The sequence below is a fragment of the Taurulus bubalis genome, assembly GCF_910589615.1.
Source record: "Taurulus bubalis genome assembly, chromosome: 3".
Taxonomy (NCBI): Eukaryota; Metazoa; Chordata; class Actinopteri; order Perciformes; family Cottidae; genus Taurulus; species Taurulus bubalis.
This window is the reverse complement of record NC_136591.1, coordinates 22,861,074-22,883,057: the sequence shown is the minus strand read 5'-3', so window position 1 is coordinate 22,883,057 and position 21,984 is coordinate 22,861,074. Positions and strand designations below refer to the sequence as shown.

Here is a 21,984-nt window from a genome sequence, read left to right as displayed (position 1 = left end):
GACCGGTTAAACTGAGGTTAAAAACAGATAAAAGACTAGTTTTGTTTTCCACTGTGAACTCACTCACCCGAACAACCTCTAGCAGTGAAAATAGTATCAAATGCAGATTTGACTTTTTAAAAGAAAGGGGCAATGTGTTGAAATCGTGTTTAAATAGACAAAAAATCTAATCAAATTGAGTTCAGATATACTTGGGGAGATATGCAATCTAAATGTGATTTAATGGAGATAGATATCTAAGTTACAAATGAGTATAACTGTGTAACAAGACATTTAAAGTCAAATATGGACGTTTGAATGTGCATGTTTTAAAGCCACTACATGTACAATGCTGACTTGATGACAGCGTCTTCAGGCCCTGGACAGACAGACAGACAGCAGGTTTTAGCAGCTTTCTGCAGAAGTGTTTTCAATGAAAGTGAAGCACTCTGCTTTTGCATTTTTGAAGGAGCGCCCTGAAGTCCTTAAGTTCAAAAGAAAAATCAAACTCAGAGCGGAGCAGCGCCCTGCGTCCTTAATGTTTTGTCTCATCGTGGTGACTTTTGCTGGATAGAGACAGATGTACATTTTTTAAACTTAACTATTAATAAGTAGCGTACAGTTCATGGTTTGTGTTTGGCTAACGATAGCATTTTATTTAAAAGCTGCAAAACTGCAACAAAACGTCCTCTGTCTGATCAGGCCCTGACAGTTTTTTTAATTTATTTTTTATCATCAAAGTCAGAAATGTTCAAATGCCACACATAGTGGCTTTAAATGATGCTTCTAAGGGATATTTTCTTCATCTCTTTATTTTTAATATTTAAAAAAATCCCACAACAAAAGACCAAAACCAACAATCATTTTATCCTGCAACCACCGTCTGTGTATCTGAAGCCTGATTCATAATGTCATAATGTCCTAATGAGCCGCACTGTTACTGTTGCACTGTTCATTCATTACAATCAACGTGGGCACTGTTGAGTTTGATGTACTTTTTTTTAGATGATCCCAAACATTCAAGAGCACACCAGACGTGTATTAATCCACTTCTGAAAAATACTCCTGAACAAAACACACTATTTCCTCCTGTTTGAGTAATTTTTGCCAAAAACAACAGTGACCAGCTGTTTTAGAAAACAATTTTGTACATTCATAATCCATCTTTAAATAATTTACGTCTTCAGTGGAAACAAATGGGCCACAGACAGACTGGATAAATATTGAGACAAACAAACACATCACTGTTTTGGGTCTTTTTATAGAATCTGTTTTCTAAGAAAAGTATGAAGTATCACCAGCCTTTTCAACTTCAGTTTGGATGAAGCAATCTGCTGTTTTCTCTTTAGTAAAAAAGGTAGAAAATAATCAGGAAAGACGAAGAATCTGAAATCCACGGAATATTAATAGCAAGGTTGCATCCATGAATGGATTTGACCATGCATTGTTATGGGATGATGAAGTGCTCCAACCTGAGGACAAGTGTCTGTGAAGGAATCCTAGAGGAAGTGTTCCTGGGAGAAAGGAAGAATGAATGGAAGTGGTTGTTGTGTGTCCAAATGTTTACTTGTTTTTTTCTTCCGTTTGAACCCCTCAGACCTCAAGTCTCAGAGTTCCGCATGGTTAAAATGATGTCCACCAAACTATCAAGTCCAGAAAGGTAACCGTCTTCTCTGTTGCCCTCGGCCCACAATGCTCGGTGCGTCAGCTCGTCCCCGTCAGCGAGGGGTGTGGTTTTCCCAAAGTCAATCATCCAGACTTTGGCCCTTCCCTTACTGTCGTGAACAAACAACAAGGAGCTGCCAATCACCTGCAGAGACACAGTAAGACAATGGGATGGCTAAGAAAACAGGAAACAGTTGTTTTACTCATTACAACAACATTACTCTTGTGTTTATGTCCCTTAAAAAAACATGATCTCACTTCCTGTTTTGTTACAATTTCTTCTAACAACTTTTTGCATTTTTTATCTGCTAGTATGTTAGTTTGTACGTGTGTGAAACTGAACGTGTGCATGTGTTGTCCAATTTCAATGATGTGTTCATACCAGTGCTGTGCGTGCACTGGTGTGTTTACTCAAGTGAGTTAGTGTCACCAAATTACACTTATTTACTTAATCAATAAATTACAATAGCGCAAAGTACACGTTAACCAGGACTCGAATGTAACGTGTACTTTAAGTCACACGTTAAGTAATTTCATTAATTGGCAATTAATTCAAAGGATGTGCTGCACGCTGTTTAGAAAACGTGGACATTCCCAAATCCTGAACTGAGCCAAGCACTACAACATAAACCAGTTGCAGTAATGCACAAACATTACCTCGTGGGTTTTGAAGAACGGGGAGATCTCCAGAGTGTCTTTGATTTCCTTCAGCCTGTTTAGATAACTGTTCTGGGGAGAGACAAAAAAAACACAAGCTTTTCTTTTTTGTTCACCCAGTTTTTCCCACTTCTGATGCAGCTAATTATCTCTTTCTCTCTCTCTCTCTCTCTCTCTCTCTCTCCCTGTGATTACTCATGTTAGATTATCAGCTGCTTGTGGGCGTTCACTTTAAATTAAGCAACCAGATTCTGCACCAGTTTCCTGAAGCCAATCACATCGTTGCTGTCAAACTTTTCAAATATTCTCCTCTCTGCTGCTGTCAGTTGTCATTTCAGCTCAAATCTGATGCGACCCTCCTCCACCCGTCACCTCCAGTCAGCATGGCAAAAAAATTCACCTTGCACACACACATACACACACACACACACACACACACACACACACACACACACACACACACACACACACACACACACACACACTCACTCACCAGTATGTCCTTATTTCCTTTGACAAAGTCATGGAAGGCTGCAGTAACTTGGTCTCTTGTCTTTGTCTTCTTAAAATCTCTGTTCACTGTCCCATCCTCCTTCTAGAGAGGAGAAGAGAGGAAGAGAAGAGGAAAATGAGAGGAGAGGAAGAAGAAGAGGAGAAGGAGCTTGACGTTAGGTTTATTTGTACTGGTAGTCAATGTTGTAGTCAAGACCACCTAAACCAAGACCTTAAGGGATTGAGATCAAGACCGGAACACACTTGTGATCAAATGTGGAACATGCAAACCAAAGTCACTCCTCGAGCTGAGCCACATTCCTGCAAAAACACCCAGAGAAAACAAACAAAGATTCCTCTTATTGCCATATATGCTGTATATGTATGTATGTGTAAATGTGCATGAGAAATGGTGCAGAGGTAAATTTTACGTGTGGGAATGTTTCTTGGTTTTTCTATGAGCAACCACAGTAATGATGTTAATAACAAATATAAACAAACAAACAGGCAATTTAGTGATCTCCCCACAGTCTTCTCTGTCTGAACCAAGTAAAAATGCACTGAGGGAGATCTTGAGTACTACAGCACTGCTGGTAGTAGAAGACAAATGATAACTTCAGGGATATTTAGCACGTAAATACATCTTTCTATTTAGTTTATCGACTTCCAGGCTTCTTGTAGCGATGGAAGGGACAGGAGTGAAGCAGAGGACGGGAATAGAGGAAGTGGAAGGAGCAGAGGAGAGGATGGACAAGAAAAGCAGAACAAACAATGAGGGGAGGAAAGGAAGGAAAGGTATTTTTAGAGATTTAGCTGTGAGTTAAAGCAGGGAAAGGTCTTTGTCTGTTGTGCCAAGCAGAGCCATATAAAAAAACACTTTTGATTTATTTCTATTCTTGCATTTGCAGAAAATAGTCAAAAATGGCCATCGTAGTTTTCCAAAGTTACTTGTTTTGTCACAAAAAGCAAATAATCAAGCAAACTAGCATAGCATAGCACATTGGATTTACTCTCCTAAGCAGTAGGAGTACTGGAGTGTTAAAACAGGTTGTGCATGTACAGTAGTAACAATAGTACATAAAGAGAACTGGATACAGCGTTGGAGGCAAGGCCCCTTTCAATTCCTATGAAAGTTTCGAAGTGGTGCATGAAACCAAATTTCGTTTTGATTTCCGCCAATGAAATGAAGATGAAATTCAGATCTTCAAGCGGGCTTTTGCATAACTGGACACTTAAACTCCTTTAACTCCGCCTCCCAGCTGTCCGTCCAGTCTCGTTCTCATTCACATGAATGGAGGACGGAAAGTAACGGTAGATAACTTTTAGAACCTAATGATTTAAATAAGGGCTAGTCAAGTGTTTTTTTCTGGGAAGTTGATTTAAGTTATATATAGAGAGATTTACTGATTTCTCTTACCAATGTAAGTCTATGGGGCCTCATGGCATCGTGTGACGGACCAGGAAGTTGTAATTCCACAATTTAAAATTGCCCAAAGCCCAGCACTCTTCTTGGGGACTTGCAGAGTGAAGTAGCGTCCAGAACACCAGCAGTCGTCACCAACCAGTTGGTCGGTTCAGCGTAAAATAAATCAGTGTTTCTTACTCTGCTGGCTGCCAGGCAACGAGATACTATTTTGAGACACAACTACTTTACCCTTTAAGGTTCATGTCCTACAGCTAGGTCTCTTTCTCTTTCACACACACACACACACACACACACACACACACACACACACACACACACACACACACACACACACACACACACACATAAACACACACATACACACACACACACACACACACACACACACCTAATTACACTTTTCACATACACACAAGCTCATACAATCTAGATTCATGTACACAGATGTATATTTACAAAAACAGGTTGAACTGCACATGAACCGCATGAACTGCACATCCACACTTTTTATTTCTTCACACACACCCACACACACACACATATCTCTGTTTCTGGGGATAACCCTCACTGTCATGGCAACAGACCACCGGGAGGCCGCAAATGTCCTTATATAGCCACAACCCTCAAATAAAGACAGCAGAGATTTGTGTGTGTGTGAGAGAGTGTGTTTGTGTACAATGTCAGTGCCAGATGCCAAGGCATAGAGAGCTGCCACGGACAGGCCTCATGTGTGACAAAGGATCTCATGCACAAACATATATCAGAGGAAGTTTCTGTTCAAAACAGGAAGTTAGATCATGACCTTGAAGGACGCCCTCCCCACTCTCCTCACACAGTACACACACATACACACACACACACACACACACACACACACACACACACACACACACACACACACACACACACAGAGAAGACTGGAAGAAAGAAAGGAAGGAAGGCCACACACACACACACACACACACACACACACACACACACACACACACACACACACACACACACACACACACACACACACACCTTTCTTTTTGTGAGTCTTACCTTGACTCCCTCTATCCTGAATCCCAGGGTGGCTGTTGAGCTGATGGTCTCTCTCCACTGCATGTACCTGGGTTTGGTCACCACTTTCTGGAGGATTTCGTCCGGCGTAGCTGCCTCAGGATCCACCTCGATCATTTTCTGATACATGTCGGGTCTCGGGGAGGGTTTCTTACGAGCCTTGGTCAGCTCTTCTTCAAGGTAGGTCCTGAAGTAAAAAAAAAAAGAAGAAGAAGGAGTGTGAAGCTAAGAAGAAGAAGAAGAAGAAGAAGAAGAAGAAGAAGAAGAAGAAGAAGAAGAAGAAGAAGAAGAAGAAGAAGAAGAAGAAGAAGAAGAAGGAGGAGGAGGAGGAGGAGGAGGAGGCGGTGCGGGTGACAGACGTGAGCACAGAGAGAGAGGAGGACGAGGTGGAGATGAGGAGGAGAGAGGGTGAAGGCGAAGGTGTGAAGAAGATGTCTCTTCAGCTGTTAAGTGCAAAGATCTGGGAACGCGGCGACGACGACGACGAGAAGTCTGGTGAGACGATCAGATAGAAGAGAAAACAAAGGGGGAAAGGAAGTATCACAACACAAACAGTCAGACGTAAACAAGGGTGTAGAAAACGGCTTCCTGGCTCCACTGTGACTTGAAGGACACGCTGCAGTGAGTAATGATTGCAGACACTTTGGCTTTTAACTCCAAATAAAGGGGTGAACTCTTGGGTTTGTTGCAAAAACAAATTGTCAGTAGAAATGGTGGCCAAAACTATGAAAACAATAGTTTCCTGAGAACAAACCGAAGTGAGCAAAATTACCAGCAACCTGCTGTGTAACAACTTCTGTCACATGGCTTCTCACCTCACTCCCATCTTGCAGTCCATCACACACGGGAAGTCAAACTCCGCCAGCAGATCCTCCATCTGGTTGTACTTCTGGCCGTCCTTCTCTACGTCTCCGTGGTAACCAGGGACGTACGGACGCAGCACGTCCTTCATGAGGAGGGACAAGCAGCGCTGCTCACATTCGCAGTGTTTCTAGAGGAAGTGCACAAGGAGCTATTGTCACTTCAATAAGGATGCAACTTTTTCAGTCCTGATATCGATACCTGGGCTTTGAATATCGTCCGAGTACCGATCTGATCCCAGTGTTTAATCAATAAGCTGTGTGGAAGAGACTGGGATCATTCATTTATGTGTAAGACAACATCGGCTGGACTTAAACATTGCTAACTTTGGAAAACAAACGGTAATTAATGAATACATAGATATGAATCAACTTATAAAAGAAATTGACAGGAATTGACAGAAATTGACAGCAATTCAAGGTTAAACCATTTTTTATGCAGCAATTGGTCAAAACTTAAACAAGAATTAGAATTACAGGTATTATATATTGTATAAAACAATAGATCGGCCCCATTGTCAGCGATACCACACACAGCTATTTGAGTCAGTATCAGCCTGATATCAGATATCGGTATCGGTGCACCCCATCATCTTATACCCCGAGCTGCACTGATTCAGCATCAACAACATGAAACACCTCTGTAAACCCAAATGCATTAACATCGACTTCCTCTTCAATGACAGACGAGGTGAGATTGAGTGTGAAAGAGTGTCTTACTTTTAATATGCGTCCGTTGGCTCCCGCCTTGAAGCTCCCTGTCAAAGGACACACAGTAACTGTGAGTCAGCTGCAGAGAGTGTTAAGATACAGTCCCATGGGAGTAGCTGGACTTCGGTTAAGTTGTACGTGGCTTGAGCCTCCAACCGCCATGGCACCGAGCATCACCCGATGTTTCCCAGCCCACACACACACACACACACACACACACACACACACACACACATACACATACACACACACACACACACACACACACACACACACACACACACACACACACACACACACACACACACACACTTCCCCTTAAGGCCCTGACCTCAAAGACACAGCAGCATGTATTGATTCACATCTTCTTTTAAAATAAACTGCACAACCTGTGTGTATGTGTGAGCATGTTAAACCATATCCTCGGTAATGTGTCCACATACCTGCATGCCCAGCCAGTTGTATCCAGGGATATTTCTTCTTATAGGACATGACAAATGGTGACCAGTAGACCATGTTCTTGATCTTCTTCCAAGACTTGTGCTACAAAACACAAACACAAAGTGATTATCCTTCAGAATAAGGTTTCACTAACAAGCTGTTTTCTATGTTCGCCTTTTATTTCATTTCAGATATTTACAAATCATTGGGCCATAAACGTGTTTTAACTAAACTGACATATGATGATGGTTGCGACGGAGCGTTTACCAGCTCCATGCGAACTTGAAAGATAAACTTACTAAACGCCCGATGCCTCAGATGGCAGCAGGCAGTCCACTTTAAAATCACCCAGAGATCAAGTTCTCCTCTGGAGCTTTTGGCTGATCCAGCGCTTTTTTGTTAAGTAGCCTTAAGTCATAAAAACACACACACACACACACACACACACACACACACACACACACACACACACACACACTGTAGGGCATCCCTGACACTCCCCACTCCCACACACTTTTTTTTCTTTCTCCCTGCTGTTTTCGGACATTTTAACTAAACTCTGCAGGATCAGGCCGGGGTTTCCCCTGGTAACACACACACACACACACACACACACACACACACACACACACACACACACACACACACACACACACACACACAGTTTCTCCAAGGGCTCTCCCTGTCCCTGGCAGAGGCACTGAACCGCGGGAATCCTGCCACACACACACACACACACACACACACACACACAAACAAACTCATTGATTAACTGGGACACACGCTGTCTCCGACAGACAAACACACACTGCGAGTTGTTTTCAACATCAACAGTTTTCATCTCAGTGAAAACAGACGGATTCAAGTTCAGTGCAGTTTGCTGTCTTTCCTCGGACATTAATATCTGACTTTAAACTCTCTAAATTGTATGTTACCTGAAATGTTTACTGAATAAGTACATGACAAGTTTAAATACTGTGATGAGCAAAAACACAAGCCAAAAGTTATTTGTCTTGCTTCTCCTAATCGATCCTGTCAGTACATTATTCAATAACGCATTCAAACCCCAAAACACATTTATTTTAGTTTTAGTTTTTTTTCATGCCTGCAGGATTACATCAGATGGAAAAACGCCAGATGTCTCGTTCTGTGGGTTTGAACAATGCTTGGCTGTGCAACATTGGAACAGAGATACAAGTGAATGCAGCAGGACAAAAAAATATGAGAAAAAGCCAAATGTTTTGAGGAGTGTCCTCTTAAAAACACATTAGATGGAAATGGACACCAATTTATACTATGATTAACGTAAAGAAATCCTCTTAAATGATCCCATTTGGTAAGCATTTTGTGTTTTACTGAAATTCCATATCAAGGTGCAACATAAATGTTAACGGTGTGAGCTCACACACAGAAGATTTCCTCTGGTTGGCAAATACCAAGAGAAATAATATTATGTCTACAAATAACCAGAGAAGAAGAGAGATGAGAGATGAGAGGAGGAGGAGGTGGAGAGGACGGATAAGATAAGAGAGAAGAAGACCATAGAAGGAGATATATAACCCATGTCACATAATCTGGACCTGATGAAAATCCATCAGTTGATATCATGACTATCTATGGTTAGACACACACACACACACACACACACACACACACACACACACACACACACACACACACACACACACACACACACACACACACAGAAACTCTCTCTCTCTCTCTTTCTCTCTCTCTCTCTCGGTGTCTGTCTGAGGGGGTGAAGAGTCAAATGAAGGGTTTTCTGCACCACTGAAGGAGAGAGAGAGAGAAAAAACTCTGCAAAAAGTAAAACACACACACACAAAGGTCACATGGTGTAAACTAACTGCAGGGTCAGGAAATTAGAGAGATCTTGAAACTGGCATATAATCAGGATTATTGCCATTTACCTTTTGAAAGTGCTACAATGGAAAGTTCGGTCGCAAAGTTCAATATTTCTAGAAGTCTACTGAAATGATTTCTTGGGCAAAAATTCTTTGAAACGATTCTGTCCTTTGCTGAAGCTTATACAAAAACACAATAATGGATGATTCAACTCATCTCTCTTTAAAGTGCTGCAGATAAACACAATACAGACAAAGCTTTTTAGGCCGCCAGAAAGGTAAGAAAAAGTCAAACTGAATGTTGTTCCCCCGTCTCAATTTTTTTCTACCATCTTTGGCCAGTTAGCATAGACCTCAAGAGTATCAGACTACATCTTGGGAAGGAGCCAAGGTCTGCACTTTCTCTGTCAACTCAGACTGTCATCCATCTCCCCTACGTTGCCCACTTACAGCTGGCAAGTGTGTGTGTGTGTGTGTGTGTGTGTGTGTGTGTGTGTGTGTGTGTGTGTGTGTGTGTGTGTGTGTGTGTGTGTGTGTGTGTGTGAGAGAGTGAGAGTTGTTGAGGGCAAGAGACGGAGAGAGAAAAGAAAAAAATGTCTGCTCTATCTCATGTGGGAGTAATAACAGACTTTGTCAAAGTGTGTAGATTTAGGAGCTTGAGACATTAAAACACAATCAGGAGGAGGGGGATGAGGAGGAGGAGAAGTTTGGTTCATGTGTAATGAAATGAAAAATGACTACAACTATTACCGGATATATTATTGCTCAATAAAATCAAAACTCCTGAAAGTTGAGCTGTCAAACATCCCTAAACAAGGACTAAATCCAGGGATGAAAAGCCTTCTGCGATCAGTCAACGCAACGCAGCGGAAAATATAAGCAGCACTCTGCTCTGCATGGGCGACAGTACCTGAAGGTGGCTGGTGCGGAGATAGATGAAGGTAATGATAAAGATGGCTCCCACTGACACAACAACACTCCACACTGAATACAGCCACGCAGACCACATCGTGGCCGATGGGCTTTCTGTCAGATGGGGCAACCGGTTCAGCTCTCCTGCAGCGCTTTAAAGAAACGAAGCACCTCAGGCTCGCATGCTCCTCTTTCTATGTATGCCCCACGAGATTTACACATGTGTGTGTGTCTGTGTGTGTGTGTGTGTGTGTGTGTGTGTGTGTGTGTGTGTGTGTGTGTGTGTGTGTGTGTGTGTGTGTGTGTGTGTGTGTGCGCAGAGATAAACAATTGTGCATCATTTGATTGGCAAAACAGGGGACAAACATAATCTGGACACGCAAATCTTCACACAGGTCAGAGCATTCGAAAACACAGACGGAGCTAAGTGTGTGTGTGTGTGTGTGTGTGTGTGTGTGTGTGTGTGAGTAAGTGTGGGAAGTGCTGGGAAAACGGACAGAGCTTTTTTTCCTACTTGTATATTGTAGAATTCTGCATGTGTTTGTCTTGAATGTGAGCAGAAAGATTGTGACAGAAGTTACAACACGAGCAGCAACAGAGGAAAAGGAAACATCCTAAACAACGTTCTTCATGGTGAGTTTCTTGAAGCGTCGGCCTGTAACATCTGTTTGTTTTTTATGTCAAGTAAAAATTTAGCCATGCACATAAATACATCTGGATTCTTAGCTTGTGAAACAATAATTTCACAGCTGGCCAGACAACTACGGCCTTTAGTAGGTCTGTGAAAAAAAAAACTTTGAGCATGTATGTATCTAAACGTGTGACATGTTGATAACAGACACTCTTTTTAAATGTCTTCAAACAGGGGTGATTTGTGTGAAAAAAAAAAGTTTTGCAGTTGTGGAAGCATTTTAGGAATGTGAAAAACCTATTTCAGCTGTGAGGTTCGGATGCTCAAAAGATGACAGAAGAAAAGACAGACACTTACATATATATATAAACAATAAATAAATATCTACAGATGCAAAGCAGGAAACCATGTGTGAAAGTCAACAATACAGACTTGTCACTGTCTTTACTGCTGAATACAGCTAGCCAATGAGAGCACCTGATTGAATTTAAGGGAATATACTAATGTTTGTTTTTATAATCTTCTAGTCTTCGATGCAAATAATCAATGTACAGTAAAGTCTTCTTGGAGACATTCCTCCCTTTACAAAGTCATTTGCTGATGTTCATTCATGTATACAGTATGAAAACTAATTTAAATTTGCTTTTCCTAGTTGATCCGTCTAAACAAAACATGAAGCCTTCATTTGGTATTGCCAGTGTACAGTGTTTCAGTGTTTATCCATACCAGTGCGTGCACTATTTTACACCAGGAAATACAAGTCAGTCACCTTGGTTTATTTGTAAGGTAGTTCATTTGTTTTTAATTTGTTATAATGGACTTAAACTGATAAAAAAAAAAAAAAAAGATTTCAAAGAGCAAAGCATGACATGAACCCAAAACTGGGATACCATTTTTTTTTTTAATCCTCTCTGTCTCTGCCTAAAACTTCCCTCAAAGTCAGCCTCTCTCATCTTTTTCTGGCTCGTTGCTCTCCGGCGGTCTCATTCTATCCCTCCTATCTCTATCCCCAGACCAGTTGGATGACAAGAAGAGATCAGAAAAAACAGCAAAGTTTCCATTGAGAGAGAGAGAGAGAGAGAGAGAGAGAGAGAGAGAGAGAGAGAGAGAGAGAGAGAGAGAAAGAGGAAATGGTAAGAGAAGGAACTTCTTGCAGACAGGAAGTGGGGGGGGGTTGCCGCTTGCCTCAGCGACAGTATTTTCCACATCCGCCGCCGCTGACTACAAAAAAAGAAAGAAAGAAAAAAGGCCTTGCCCTCCGTAAACAACAGAGAGAGCACGGAGGCTAAAAAAGAAGCCCTGAAGCAGAGAGTTTACATCGGCCAGCCGAATATTATCGTCTACAGATGTGCACCGGGGTCTTCAACATCTGCAGATTATTTTAATTAATTAATTTAACGACAGCTATCTGTTAAATTGTGCGATTATCACGTGCATCATTGAAACAGGGTGTCGCCACGAACAGATCTGAGGAAATTTACAGATGTGTTTTCTTTTCTTTCACCAAGAAAACTAGTGTAACGTAAGGCAACCAGGTATCACGCATTGGCATGCATAGAGAAGAATGAAAGGAGCAGGAGAGTGTTGAGAAGAGCGTAACTCTGGGTTACAGATGTGTCATGTGCAGCAGCAGAGGAACCATTGATGCTGGCCTCTGTTTTCAACGGAGAAGTGCTTAGGAAACAACAAGCCTGATATAACTCACCACAAGGTCCCCTTGCAGATATACATATTGCTACTGTCTTAAGTCTGCAAAGTTTAGAAGCACACACACACACACACACACACACATGCAGACAAATTGAAGCTGCACTTAGGGTGATGCAGGCTAAACAGGTCGTGTTAGGTGCTTGCAGGGTGCACGATAAATCACAAAGCAACCAATAGCTTTGCAAAAAAAAAAGTGACGGCTACATCAAGGCGAGAACAATGGACACCTAAAGGAAGAAAAAAATAAACGTGGTGAGATGTTTGTGATGTGGCGGTTCAGTTATGCAGTATCTACACACTGTAGTGCGATAAGGAGGACGTGTTTCCAAATTGAGGTCACCGTATGGAACATTGAAGAGCACATCTGACTTTAGATCAAGCCGCAACTCGAAGCACTCTAAATTAAATGTTTTTTGCTCTTCAATGGTATATATATACATATATATACATATATATATATATATATATATATATATACATATATATATATATACATATATATATATATATATATATATATATATATATATGTATATATATATATACGTTGTTATATGTTTCTGCACAAACACTTTGCATGCATGCATAGAGCAGGGTTCCCCCAGTGTGTCTCCGACAGCTCTGAAACCATGTGAAACCACACTTCACACTTGCACTGGATCCCATGCTACTAATAGACACTCCTTCACCCAAAATGTCAGCCTCAGTCAGTGCAGGCCGACCTCACTCCTCATTAACCGGGGCAAGAGAGAGAGAGAGAGAGAGAGAGAGAGAGAGAGAGAGAGAGAGAGAGAGAGAGAGTGTGTTCTCTCTTGAACATGCATATATACCAGCAAGAAACAGCACAGAAACACCAAATGCAGAACTGACCGGTGTTTCCCCTCTCACAATAAACCAAGCAATCGCTTACACACACACAAATAAGAGTTGGACACGCCCATAAACGTACAGAATCTCTGTCACACACACACACACACACACACACACACACACACACACACACACAGCTGTGAGAGGGAAACTCAGTTTGACGTCACAGGGTTGCTACGCAGCCGGCCGCTGTGGTAGCGAAGATTTTCCACTGCAGTGCAAACACAGTGTGTGTGTGTGTCGGTATGTGTGCGTGCGTGTGTCCGTGTGAGCGCCAACCCACTCGAGTTACAGTTCAGGACATTATAAAAAAAGAAGAGTTTTTGTCCAGTTCAAAACAAACAGTCTTTTGTTGTGTTGGTTGGAGATGAGCTCACAGTCACAGTCGGATCAACAAGTGCAGGTGAAGATTCAAGTTCGGGTCACGAAGAGAAAAAAGGGATGTGAGTCAGTGTGACATTAGTGACAGCATGGCAGTTAGAGGAAAACAGTGACTGTGCTGCAATGTAGTGTGTGCAGAGGGTGTGTCGGATTTATATGCAGATATATGTGTGTGTGTGTGTGTGTGTGTGTGTGTGTGTGTGTGTGTGTGTGTGTGTGTGTGTGTGTTTCACAGCATGGGTGCAGTCCACATTCCGAAAGACAGACATGTTTATATAACTGTTGCATATTATGAAGAACAACACGTATATAGAAATGTGTTCAGACGGGTCCCAAGCTTTACACGCAGTGCCTCCTGCATCACATGCTGTGTGTGTGTGTGTGTGTGTGTGTGTGTGTGTGTGTGTGTGTGTGTGTGTGTGTGTGTGTGTGTGTGTGTGTGTGTGTGTGTGTGTCATGGTGAGACCTCCATGTCCGTTCTGCTGGAGCTTCTGCTCCTCTAGCTCAAGGCTTCTTTCATTAATCTTTCTGAAAGGCTGAAAACGCGGATGTGTTTTTTTTTCTACTTATTTTTTTTCCGATACGATGTACAGGTTTAAGAGCCGCTCCCGCCAAGTTTTGGCAGCAAGTATAAATACAAACATTTTCAAAAGTGGCAGTGAAAGCGGGTAAAAATGCTTCAAATAATCTTTTTTTCTTTTAGAATATAAAAGAATATATTTATATTTAGAATATAAAAAACTTCAGATCTCTTTTTTCATTCATCTTATTGTGAAATATAATAGAATAGCAGTTAATCATCATAATTGAAAGACAAGAGCCTGCACATGTTTGGCATTTTGTGCTTGATAAACAAGTCAAACTTGACCCAATTACCAAAGTGAGTTCGGCATTAATCTTCTGCAGCTGATGATTCATTGTTAAACTAAGAAATTGAGGTGATGCAATGGTATTTGTGTACATTATCTTATGTGTTAATGCTACTTGGCAAGTTCTTTTTCAGATGCTTTTAAGTCTCTGGATATCTTCTTGACAAAGAAGCTTTTTCATGTATCTCCACGAGGTTTCATCTGTAGCTGTTTAGTTTGAAACTCCTCTGATGGGCGTGGAGCTGATGCTTAAAGGCAAAAGTACAAACGGAAAACAAACAACTGGATTTAACCTCAGCAAAGAAGAAACTCTGCTGCAGGCCGATTCTTCCTCCAGAACTCTAAAATTTAAAAAAAGAACAACAGATGCTAATCTGTTGCAGGTGCCCTTTTTCTGCCAATTTACTCTGGAAATACTGTCAGTACATTTGTGCCTTCCAGCCTTGGAGAGATGCCCAGCAGTCAAAAGATCAGCCAAATAGAGTCTATATATGGCTCTACTCAGCTTCCAGCCTCTACTTGTTAAGCGTGTAACACTCTTCAAAAAATTAGTTGATCCCAAAAACTGATGACCACGGCAGAGCAGATGTGTTTATACAGGACATTGAAATGTCACGCTTACTTTGGTGAATAACACGAAGAAGCAATAATGAGGGGGAGTTCTTATTCTTATATTTCTCTCCAGTGTTTCCAGAGCCACACTTAGTGTGAGCGACGTCCTTTAAGTGCAGTGTTCAGTGTTACATGTCAAACAAAGTCAAATCACTCCTGCAGTCAATAGCAATGAGAAGAAGGGACCTGACTATAGTCTGCAACACAACTTATCCTCCCATGTTTCTCTCTCTCTTGTTTTGATAGTCTTACTCTCCAGCTCTTGTCCTCTCTCAGTATCACTCCTCTCCTCTTTCCTACACACCTCCCACACAAGCAAGCACGCTGTATGTGTCCCTGCATGTTCGCCTCCTGCATACATTACACCGGCTTTTCATTGAAAACTGCAACAGGCTACGGACGAGAGCTTGAATGACATTGCATGTTTGAAATCTTTGTGTGAAAGCTAGACATTTTGCCAGCAGCAGTGAGCCCTCAGTCACCGCAGTCAGTTCAACCTCCGGCAGGAGCTTCTGTCCCTTTCTTTCTTCGCCTGGATCGAGCGATAAAGGAATGACCACAAGTATGCAAAGAGCAACACAAACACTATTCAAATTCGATCAGCCAAATTCATTTAAACAAAATAGTTTGGAACCTAATGTCACCTGAGAGAGCCGGGTGCATTAGTTTAGCGAGGGGTCATTCGCTTAAATGGCATTGTAACAAGAATATTTCATCTCTTTCTGCTGCTGCAAATCGTAATGAAAGCAAACATGGAATATTTGGGTTTTAATGATTCACAGATCTCCAAAATATGTCTGAAATTATGCAGATGCTGTATTGATGGGGGAGATGAGTATTCAGTCAGTCACATGGGGGATGGTTCACAACAGTTCAAGCTGATAAGAAGTCAACATGATGAGCACACCCTTCCTTAAGCCACAAGAAAATATTTTTCTTTTTGCAGTTTGAAGTCCTACAAAAAACACTTCTGGGACATTGTTTCAGAAACACTGGCATATAATCAGTTATACAATCCTGCGTTAAATCGTGTTTCAAAGTAGAAGTGAAATGGCCCCGTGAACTCATCCTGGCTACAAACAAAAACACATCCACCCACCCACCTACACACACACAAACCCAAAACAGGCCTCAGCCTCCTCTTTGAACGGCGTCCAAATGCAGGCAAAGCTTAAGTGTGTGTGACTGGCAAATTCTCTCGCTTTCCCTTTTTTATAATCACCCTTGTTCTCTCTCTCTTTCTCTCTCAGACACACACACACACAAACATACACCCTCATGTTACCCTCACACGAATAACACCCCTGCACACACACACACACACACACACACATACACACGCGCACACACACACACACACACACACACACACACACACACACACACACACACACACACACACACACACACACACACACACACAGGTCGGGGCACAGAGCTAGCTTTGTTACTGTGAATGTCAACCATTACTCAGGCAGAGAGCTCTAGCCAATTTGACACAGGAGCACCCAGCAACATGCACAGGCCCATTCGGAAACACAACATACACACACACATACACACACACACACACACACACACACACACACAACACACTCACACACGTTTTGAGGCACGATCGTTAACTCAGACCCACAGACAGACTCTTTCCCAGATCTGGCGAGATTAGTTGCCAAATAACCAGTTCAGAGTATTTCAAATTCTAAACATGCCGAGGTCCACCGTCTAAGTCTAGAGTGTTAACAAATAAAATATACTTTGATTAAATCTATGGAAAGATATTTGACAGAATAGATGAAACATTTGACCTGTCTGGGGATTACGTTTCTGAGCTACTTCAGACTGGATCCAGCACGTCCAAGAACCTTTTGGTGGATCGTGACACTTTGTACAATTCTAGATGTCCCTTGGCCTTCCCAGACCATCTATTTGTCTAACTTTTCCAGGCTAAAGCAGTTTCCAAAGGTCATTGCCATTCACAACTACAACAGGTCTACACTGGACACATACACACACACACACACACACACACACACACACACACACACACACACACACACACACACACACACCAGCAGACGCTCTCACTTGGCCCCACTTACTGCTTTCTGTTGAGACGTGAGCACTGCCGGGTTGAGAAGCTGCTCTCCTTTCTCGGTATCGCTGGAAATATCCTCCTCCGACTCTTCCCAGGATGAGGAGAAACCGGCCGAGGAGGCCGAGGAGGACGACAGCTTCCTGAGGGAGTGGGTGGAGAAGTTCAGCCCAGGGACGGGGCTCGAACCGGGGCTCGGACTGCAGCCGAGTCCCTGGTCGGAGCTGGGGCCTTCAGAAGTTTGAGGTTGGCTTTCCAGACCGTGGTCGGTTATGATGACCGCAGGGATGGAGGGAGGGATGCAAAGAGAGTGGTTTGGGGTGTGATCAGTGTCTGACAAACAAGGGGGGCTCATCGTGCTTTGTGTCAGAGGATTGATTTCTAACTGATTTTTAACCTCCAATCTGCTGGCCTCCATCTGGAGCGCCACCTCAAGACATGACCGGTCCTCTCTCTTGTCCCTCACTTCTCTCTCTGTCCGTTCTCCTTCGTCTCCCAACATTTGTCTGTTTTCTACCTCCCCTCCGTCTTTTTCTCCCCCTTTCTTCTCTCCGTCTGTTGTTGCGTACGGGTTTAATGTCTCAAGGGAACCCTGAACGACAGACGCTCTGTCTAAACTGGGAGTTTGCATTGTTGTTTCCGAATGGCAGCCATTTTGACCGATCAGTGTCTTGTTTTCGGTGTTTGTTTTTGTTGCACTGTTGTCCCTTTCATCTTCTTTCCTCCCTCCGTCTCTTCCTTCTCCCTCCCTAGTTTCTTCCTCCCTTTCTCTTCCATTTTGGACAACCCTACTCTCTCGTGGGTGGGTCATTGGGCATTCGAGGGCTGTGTTTACTTGGCCGGGATGAATAGAGATTTGGCTGATCGATCGTCGTGGAGAGCGAGGACTGCGCTGGAACTCCGTGTTTAGCACTTGGGCACGAATTCCGGAAATGTGGGCCTCAAAAATGCCCACTTTTCCCCTGACCTGGAAGACAGAGAAGACAGAGAAAATAAAGGCTTGAATGCAACTACAGTTTGGTTTCCTTGGTTTAACTATAAGCACATTTTTTCATATTTTGGGTTAGGTTCTAATCATTTCACAGGTGAACTGGTGTCCACTGCTGTCCACTTCAGTGACAAATAAAAAAAAATCACAAAATCTCATCACAATCTCCTGCCAATGTTATGAAAATGAAAAAGAAAAAAGGAAGGACATCTCTAGAATCTCTCAATAGTTGGCATTAAACTGACTAAACTGTGAAAGGAAAAAGAGAAAAGAATGTCTGCAGTCTGCAGAGTACAAATGTGAGTTTACATTCCAAGTAGTCTGAACCTGACCACATTTTGGTCTATCTTTAGTTAAATCAATGCATATTCATTTACATTAGGAGATACAAACAGTCCCGGGCAAAACAAAAACTATAGTCACATGGACTCACAAACTTGATTACTAGAGAGATTATAATCTGAGTTTAGGGATGATGGATGATGACGGCAGGAGATGCTAATTTTGCATGAGGCTGAGAAACATTATTAAAGATAACATTATACAATTAAAAGCCCATTTATCAGAATGGCAATAACTGAAAGTCCAATTTTCCATCTTTACAAAAATGAAAGAAAAAAAGTGAACACTCATGAACACTCGCTTTCTTTCCCTCTTCTGCTTTTGCGCTACTCAGCTTTCACAGTTTGAGTAACTGCAGCGTTTTGGGTCAACTCTAACGCAGAGTGAGAGTATAGTTCTTACTGGCATTGTTCTGACGTGCCCAGCAAATCTATAATTAAGTCGTAAATTGACTTTGAATGTGTGGTGGCTCAAGCATTCCTAGATAAAGACAGAGAGCGGATGAGCGGCAGATATGACACAGAGGGAGACCCCATTAAACAGAGGAGAGCTGCACATGTAAGAATCACCTCGACGTTCTGCAGCTCTCTGTGTATCTGCAGCAGCTGCGCCTGGCGTCTCCTTTCCTCCCTCCTCTCTCCTTCAGCCGTCTCCCCTGCCCTCTCCTCCTGCCCCTCTCCTTCCCCTCTCTCCTCACCGCCGGGTGAGCTCAGTCGTCGGACCCGCTGGCCAACATTGACCCCCAGGAGCTCGGGGCTCCGCGGGGAGGGGGAGCGAGCGTGGGGGACGGGCGAGAGCGAGGACGAAGGGGGGAAGACAAAGGTTCGACCTGGGGTTCGAGGGCTCGTCTAGGTGCAAACACACACACACAAGTGATGGTTAATTACATGTAGAAATGCCACATTTCTATCCTTTAATTATGGCTTTTATTTCTTTTCTTTTTTTACAATTACACCATCAGTCAAACATGGTCTTAAACAGCTCCTTTGTTTGTACATGTCTTCCAGTTTATATGTCTGTTTGCTGTCTGTTTTTATTTGCCCAAAATCAAATTGCCTTCGTGGATTGGATGGATAGAACATTGTGTTGAATATAATTTAATTGAGAAATAAGCCACTGCCAAAATTACCAGTACAAAGAAATGTTATTTCCCCCTTAATATTTCCAGTTATTTCAGTATTAAGCAAACATAATGTAACTTTAGCCACAATAGATAAGCACATTACCATAAATGCTCAAACACACTGAAACAGTATAAGTATACATTTATTGTCTATTTAAAGCACAGGGGAAGAAACGATACACTGTTGCATTTTAGTTCCTCTTTCAGTTCTTTAATTCATCAAGAAAATAAGAGAAATCCACGTTTATGCAGCACTCTAATGCTTCTGATGTTTATATTTATACTATTTTATTAATAACTGATTATAAGCATTATTCATATTATTAGACATGTTATGATGAATAATGGTAGAGACAGGCCTGTGCAAAAGAGCTTCTGTGTGCACGGACATCGCTGTCACACACTTTTTTATTGGAGGACAGCTTTTTGACCACTTAATCAGGGAAAATACCAATGCTGATGTGCTTATGTACATGGCATTAAATACAGATTTATTAAGAGATTGCAGAGTCCACCATCAGCAGATGGAGTTATTAGTTGTGCTGTTGTAGTCATGCTTAAGTCACATGTCCACGATCTTAAAATCATAACATGTTACAAGTTACACAACACTATATTTTTTAAGTTTTGCTCACATGACCCACCATAAGCAACTGGTTATACCAGAGCAAGTAAGGCCGCAACAGCAAAACCTCTAAATGTAATAATGAGTTCAACTGCATTATTTGTAAGAGAATATATGTGTTATTTCTTCTTTCAAACGTTATATAGGCTTGCTTGAAAGGGCACTATCTCATATAACTACCATCAGTTTGATATGAATTATTATGGAGAATATCAATTATATGTTTGTTGCCATTTAATTCACACTTAGTTGAATCTTTTTGTAAATGCCCTACAAAGAACTCACTCACGGCAGTGTTCTGTTTATGTTTTAGTTTTTGGTGAACTTCAAGAAATAAACATGATCACTGTTTTCAGATGTAGTTACCGTAGGGCTGGTTGGGCTGTAGAGACCTCCGCCCGGCGCTCCACCACCCAGAAACTGACAGTAGGTGCTCCGATCGGGAACCTGCAGCACAGGTCGACTGACTGGACTGGTTCTAGATCGAGAGGTGGTACTAGAGGAGCCTGGCTGGGTATGAAACTGATTACTGCTGCGGAGAGGAGAGGGTTGGTTGATTTGTGTGTGTTCAGGCTATAACTATCCTAAGTGTTGCATTTAGTGGCCTCTTTCCAATAAGAAAAACACAGCCAGAAATATCATTCAGTAGCTGGTTATATATATATATATATATATATATATATATATATATATATATATATATATATATATATATATATATATATACACTTACATAACACTTACATAAGGCGAGTATGACATATAATATCATATAATGACAATGAAACAACTTGTCTCATAACTTACACTGGAAAGTAATTACAAGTAATCTAATTAAATTGTTCCGTGATGTATAAAAAATAAAAAGCGATCTGAACAGTCCGGCCGAACAGGTTCCCAGCTGCAACAAACAATACCGACCAAACACGTTTTTTTAAGTATGCATTTCCTCTCCAACTCTCGAGGAAAGCGGCGCGGCCTAAAAGCAACACAAGCCCAAATGTAGCAGACGCTGCGGAAAAAGGAAAACACTGACCTGTTCATGACTCCAAGGCCGTTCAGGTTCAGGGCAGAGGCTGCCATCCCCGCGGCCAGGCCAGGGGCTTTGAGTGCTGGGTACACATCTGACAATGTCCCCCCGAAGCTGCGGGGAGGTCTGGAGAACAGCGCTCAGTGTCTCGTCCGCATTCAGTCAGCAGTCAGCAGATCCACACTGCCGGGCAAAAAGAAAACAAGTCAAGAAAGCCCCGTTTCAAAAAGGACATTGGAAATTAAATGTTCCATCCCAAACTACGTCATCATGGACAAAAGAAAATGATTCATGTAGTGCTGTTGTTAACTCAAGACAAAATATATCATTGTTCCAGCTGGGATAAAAACTAAAAACAGAAAGTGAGAGAGAGAAGAAAATTGGGAATGTAAATAGTTTGCCTTCTCTGCACACAGTATTTATTACAATCCTCCTCTCCGTCTAGTAAAAAAATCTACACTAGAATGTCTTTAAAAGACCTTTTCACATATTCAGCTGTTGCTGCACCCAACTCGTCTTTTGTCCTCAAAGAAGCAGATAAAGTCCAGCCGGACCAAACTGCAACGATATTTCGCTCGATCCTGCAGCTCGAAATCTGCTTCTATAAAGTGCCATTCTTTCAGGGAGAGAAATGAGCG

The 21,984-nt window shown here is 42.1% G+C and overlaps 1 protein-coding gene across 1 annotated transcript; it reads right to left on the bottom strand.

Annotated features, from left to right (window-relative positions):
• Positions 1-1,381: 1,381 nt before the first annotated feature.
• Positions 1,382-21,399, bottom strand: itpkb (inositol-trisphosphate 3-kinase B; the record flags this gene model as incomplete). The annotated part of the gene is made up of 11 exons (XM_079214645.1): positions 1,382-1,789; positions 2,302-2,373; positions 2,795-2,896; positions 5,264-5,468; positions 6,097-6,272; positions 6,862-6,899; positions 7,296-7,395; positions 17,246-18,205; positions 19,138-19,416; positions 20,683-20,848; positions 21,353-21,399. 11 exons carry the CDS (start codon positions 21,397-21,399, stop codon positions 1,580-1,582), a joined length of 2,355 nt encoding a protein of 784 aa, XP_079070771.1. The 3' UTR covers positions 1,382-1,579.
• Positions 21,400-21,984: the final 585 nt, after the last annotated feature.